The 6,000-nt window shown below is 39.0% G+C and overlaps 1 protein-coding gene across 1 annotated transcript in view; it reads right to left on the bottom strand.

Moving 5' to 3' along the window:
* Positions 1–1,520: 1,520 nt before the first annotated feature.
* LOC125226635 (trafficking protein particle complex subunit 10) overlaps positions 1,521–6,000 on the bottom strand; it is a 30,296-nt gene continuing 25,816 nt past the window's right edge. Inside the window, exons 12-15 of the mRNA XM_048130672.1 lie at positions 5,128–5,391; positions 4,220–4,301; positions 3,474–3,596; positions 1,521–2,503 (exon numbers count right to left, since the gene is read on the bottom strand). Coding sequence (XP_047986629.1) covers positions 2,370–2,503; positions 3,474–3,596; positions 4,220–4,301; positions 5,128–5,391 — 603 coding nt within the window. The 3' untranslated portion in view covers positions 1,521–2,369. The remainder of the gene's footprint in view (positions 2,504–3,473; positions 3,597–4,219; positions 4,302–5,127; positions 5,392–6,000) is intronic.

The following is a 6,000-nucleotide window of genomic DNA, read 5'->3' as shown; positions in this document are numbered from 1 at the left end:
TATAAAACATGGATGTTTTTTTACAAAAGCATTATTTCAAAAACTGAAATAAAATAACCTACTTACATAATTATGTTACACTTTTTTTTCAATTAATAAGTGGAATAGTGGCGATTATTACAATTTAGGAGCACCAAATGAACTATGTACAACTTAAACGTTAAATATTGTAAGAAAAAAGACGAGAACATGGGACTAGGTGAAATAATAGTCGTTGTCAAATAAAATGGCATTTCGTTATAAAAGGTGGAGACAAGGAAAAACTTATTAATCATACGAACCTGGCAAAAAAACACTCGCCATTAAACAAAATAACGTGAAACTTGGCATACACAGCGTACACATTTATCTATGTCTGAAAGTCGTAAAATATTTATTGATTACAATACTTTTACTGAAAAAAAATGTGATTATAGCTATTGCATTAACTTGTTTCACAAATGAGACGGCATTTGATTTAATGATCATGAAATTGACTTGTTTGTACAAAAAGATTTTTAGATCAATTTTGCGCAGTCATGTCCAGAATAATTTGGAAGTAGAAGGTAAACAATAAAAACTTTAACAGTTATTTACTAATAAGAACTATCCTTTTAACCCCTTATACGCCTCAAAAATGTAATCTAACGGTTGCAGTTGCGGTCCAATAACGCATGACGTGCCGCACAGGGAAGGGTTTGGTCACCAATTTTGAATTATTTTTAAACTTAACAGTTTTTGAGAAGATATACCAGACTACTATTGTCATTTTAGTACCGCCAAAAATACACAAAATAATAAATAAGGTATATTTTCAAGTGTAGGTACTTATTCTAACTACTCCCAACAACATCAAATACACATCTAGCACGTAACTATAAGTCCGCAATTTAATATCAACTCGTATGCACGATAAAGCTCATTTTTAAATAATTGCAGGCGTGAGAACCGTATACTAAAACTTTTTTTTATTATGCAGAAACGTCTGCACTGGCAAAGCTGAAGGTCGGTTCAAGTCCTGTCGGATTTGAAATTTTCCCACAATTCCTTTAATTTGAAAATACGTATACTAAAACCCTGTCAACCATATCCCGAGTGAGAAAATATTGGTAGTTATTTATAGTAGAACATGGATGCAGGATTCATACTGTACACTTGGGTTACCTAAGGGACTATCCACACTCAGACGACGCACGTCGTAAGACGCGGAACGGACGTCAGCGCTGCGCCGCCCGAGTGTAATTTTCGTGTCTTACGACGTGCGTCAACTGGGTGTGGGTTGCCGCTAAAGAATCTGCTGAGTTTGCAATAAGAGACGTCCAGGTCGTCATTTACATTATTGAAAATACGAGGTATAAAGTTATATAATTTAGTTTTATCATACATAATGATAGGTAGATCATAATAGGTAACCTAGTGCTTTTAAAATATTAGTAAATTTAATAAAATATATTACATTGAAAGAAGATATGAATACCGCGCGATTTCTGGCAGGCAAGCATGGTCGCGCGATAAACGATAAAAACATCAGGCCGTTCCTATCGCACTATTTGTAAGGGCGACAGGGACGGCCTGATGTTTTTATCATTTATCAGTTTATCACGCTAGCATTCTTATACGCCTGATTATATGGGATTCATGTTGTCAAGCTAAGAAGTGTTTTATGCAAGAGTGATTTCAGTGTATGATGCATTGAGTTTTAGAAGCAAATATGATAACTTAGATATTTTATTTGGAAGCTTGTTAATTTTACGAGTACGCCTATAAAGTATAAACCACACATAGATACATGAAATTTTGAATTATCACATCGATTCCGTGGTCCGATTCCTTACATATTCTGAGACAATTGCTATATTAGACATTTATTACTCTACTTTGATTACATTTGTTTTTCGAGACTCCACTTTGTGTATCGTAGATATATGTCACATTAGCTGAAATGAAATACTATATAATAATATATGGAAAGTAAATTCTGTGTAGTTAAGTTAAACCAGCATTATTTAGGTAGGTACAGTAACAAAAATTAAAAGTAGAATTACAAAATATATGTACAACAGAAACGCTTTTTAATATATTGGATTCAATAGAACGAATACCTAGTTTGAATTACGCTCGAGATTTTCAATGCGGCTTTTCCGTTCAACCCATTTTATACCTTCAATTATTTTTTACTTTAGAGTCCGCTCACTTACAGCCATTTGAATTATCAGAAAATCAAAGACGCTCAAAATAATCTGAACAATCTTGCTTGACATTATCGTTATCTACTTAACTTGTCTGCAGCAGTTTATACTCCCTATCAAGTTAGTTTAGTCTGAGAGCAACATCGAGATGTCCTCATATGTCGATGTACGTGTTAACATATTGAGTCTATGAGGACGAGTTTAGACGGGCGGTTCGAGATGCTCTTTGGGCGCAGAGGGTAGCACATGTACTTGTTTGGCCTTGCCCGCGTGGTACACTTGTCCGGGACTGAAGGGCTCGAGGCGTGGATGCGCTGTGATGTCTTTCTTCGGATCTGTCGAACAGGGTTAAAGATTATGTTGATTTTACTAAAAATAATGTGTTAAGTCTGCACTGTCGAATATCATACGGATGATATTTGCTTGTATCTTTATATGAACTCGTAAGACCTATATTGGCCGGGATGTAAACCGTGATTACTTTTTTAATTTTTATTGAGGACCCGATATTTTGACGCAGTTGCATGCATCATGATCACGGGAAACTGAAGACGGCGGGTGGATGTCAAAGTTGCGTAGACAGCGCGCGATCTACCCTAATTCGCGCGCGTCGGCTGCGTTCACTCTCAGCGTTAACGAAACCGACGCGCGCGAATGAGGGTAGATCGCGCGCTGTTAACGCAACTTTGACATCCACCCACCGTCTTTACCTGGCTTAAAACAACACTGATTAAGGACTATTCGTCTCTTGCCGCCAAGTTGGCAAAACTTGCCAAGACAAATACAATATAACTTATGAAAATAAAAAATCAACCTATTAGAATGGAACGAGAGACTTTATAGATCTCTGAGCTGCTAGAGGTTACAATTTAAAAGGCCTCAATAAACTTAACAATTTGCCTATCAACTATTTCACAAATCGTGAATGTTTTTTTTAATAACAATGATTACATTTGTAACAGACCCGAAAGCAGCGCGTGTTTTTCGCACTAAAAAATTTTATTTTATCATGCAGAACATTCCACGTTATTGCGTCAGAGCGCATATAACATATTTTTAAATTAATGGAACAAAAATGTACACCTATATGAGGTTCCGGCAATGATTACATTTGGAATCGAACCTGCAAGCGATATAACGACATCTCCGGCAGGAATCGAACCTGCGACATCTGGCCTAGCCGGGGCTATCGCGCTTCCAACTGCGCCACGGACCCCTGCTGGCTGCGGAGGCCTGCTGGATGGCTGCTGGGTGTGTGTGTGTGAATGTCCATGTTTTCTTTAATTTAAAAATAACAATGATTACCTTTTGTGTTCTGTGCGATGTACTTAGAAAGCCGAACAGCAGGCAGAGGTAGGTATCCGGCGACTAAAGGCATGACATCCAATGTCACGCTCGCCTCTGCACTGGACTCCAATGATATCACTCCTGCAAAAATACTACGTATTACCCGTTTTTACTGGATTTATTTAATTATGACAACGCCTTTAGTCGCGGCCAAGACCACGTAGAATTAACGACTATTAGAGCCTCCTGAATACAATAATTATAGCCTCCTGAGATCCAGAAGCATGCGTTATGTTTTCGAATTTACTAGATTACTAACACAAGCGATCTCAGATTAACACAAGTGTGACTGAAGATAAAAAGGGACACAAGACGACTTCCCGTCCGCCCGTGCCCGTGGCCCGTGGCGTGAGCCCGTGTGGTGACGGGTTAAGAATTTCACCACCCCCTTTCTTCCCGTGGGTGTCGTAAAAGGCGACTGTGGGATATGGGTTAAATTGTGGCGTGGCGAGAGGCTGGCAACCTGTCACTGCAATGTCACAGTTTCGTTTTCTGTCAACCTCTTATTTGCCAAGAGTGGCACTGATACTTTAGTAGTTTCATGTGCTCTGCCTACCCCTTCATGGGATACAGGCGTGATTGTATGTATGTATGTATGTACAAGACGACTTCAAATATCATAACGCTGCGCCAAGAGGTTTATACATGTAATTTAAAGTTAGCCACTTGTAAGCAAGAAGTTAAGAAATGTGGATTGTCTTTACCTGCAGTTCGTCCTAAGACAGCCCACATCGTTTGGTCAGCTAACACCTCGTACATTAGAGATGTGTATTCCGTTTCGTTCACCTGAAATGAACAGCACAAATATGTTACCATTTACCTTCTATCACTAAAAACATTGTTCTGTAAGTTGTCAAAATCTGTAAACGTCATTCTTCATTAATTTGAATTCAAAAGACGGCCGTTTTCTCGTAGCAGCACGGGATCTGGTAGCTGCCCTCACTGACCTATTATCAAAATAAACCCTGTAGATATAAGTTTAGTAGTTGACTGTACTTTTTTTTCAACAGGCAACGGTATTATTTGCAAAGAAAATTCTAATAAACTGAAACACAATAAGGTTGTTTTTTTTATCAGATATCCTATCATAATTAAAAATTTAAATGGAACAAATTTTTTATCATAGCAACACTGTTCTCTTTTTGCCACACGTGAAACGGTTCATACACGGCCGCTATTATTTTATACACTTTTTGTGCCAAGCTGTACCATATTATTGTATTCCCATTGCACTAGAACATTCTAGACGGCTTGTCGTCGTTACCGGGTGTATTAAGGTGAATACAGCTTTCTTTGGGTTAGTTGTGTTGCTAGCCAAATAAATAAAATATAGGTATGTCCCCCGTGTGGTGACGGGCTAAGAATTTTACCACCCCCTTTCTTCCCGTGGGTGTCGAGAAGTCGACTGTGGGATAAGAGTTAAATTGTGGCGTATGCGAGAGGCTGGCAACCTGTCACTGCAATGTCACAATTTGGATTTCTTTCAACCCCTTTTTGCCAAGAGTGGCACTGAAACTTAGTAGTTCATGTGCTCTGCCTACCCCTTTATGGGATACAGTCGTGATTATATGTATGTATGTATGTATGTATGTATGTATAGGTATATCCTTACCCTTTGCACGCTAAGCTGCAGACAGCACACCTGCGACGCTCTACAGAAGTCCGACCCTTTACTCGGCTCCAGTTTCGTCCTAATAACGAACAGCGTCGTACAGTCTTGAATATCGAACGGGCACGTGAACGTTCTCGACGTTTCGTCGACGTCGACCGGGCGGTATTGGACGGTGAACACGGCTTTCATGGGCCCGGCCTTCACTAGCGGGTCTTTGAGGAGCTCCCACATGAAGGAGGCTGTTGTGCCGTCTGAGGCTACCATCTGAAATGTAGAAATGTATTATGTTAGTTTAGACTAAGAAAGGTCATACTCGTATGTGTGTTACTGCTACTTAAATCACCCACGGAGTTGCAGCTGACGTTCACAATGCTTACAGTGTTTGAAACAAGTTAATAGTTATTGAATGATTGATGAATTTGTGTTTAGTGACTGACGAGGAGCAAAAATGTTGAAAAGGTGGTCAATTACAGTAATAAGAATAGGCCACAAGGACTTAAGAATGAAGTTGTGAATTTCGTTGTGTCCTACCCTAAAATAATTCAAATTTTATCACTATATCCTTGGCGTTTTTCGAAATTCAAATTCATATGCGACACGGTAGTATTGCCGTTACATTCTAACAGGCTCAGTGAGTTCAAACAGAAGGAGATGGGGGACCGTAGACTTCGGAGTTACCTACATATCGTCACTGAACTTTGTCCTACCCTAAAATAATTCAAATTTTATCGAGGGAAAAAATACTTGTATCATTCGGTAGTATTGCCGTAACAGGCTCAGTGAGTTCAAACTGAAGGAGATGGGGGACCGTAGACTTCGGAGTTACCTACATATCGTCACTACTTTGAAAAAAACTTGTATCTTCTTGTCAAT

This window comes from Leguminivora glycinivorella, chromosome 1 (assembly GCF_023078275.1).
Source record: "Leguminivora glycinivorella isolate SPB_JAAS2020 chromosome 1, LegGlyc_1.1, whole genome shotgun sequence".
NCBI lineage: Eukaryota > Metazoa > Arthropoda > Insecta > Lepidoptera > Tortricidae > Leguminivora > Leguminivora glycinivorella.
Note: the sequence above shows the minus strand (reverse complement) of the source record. Positions and strands in the feature narration are given on the sequence as shown.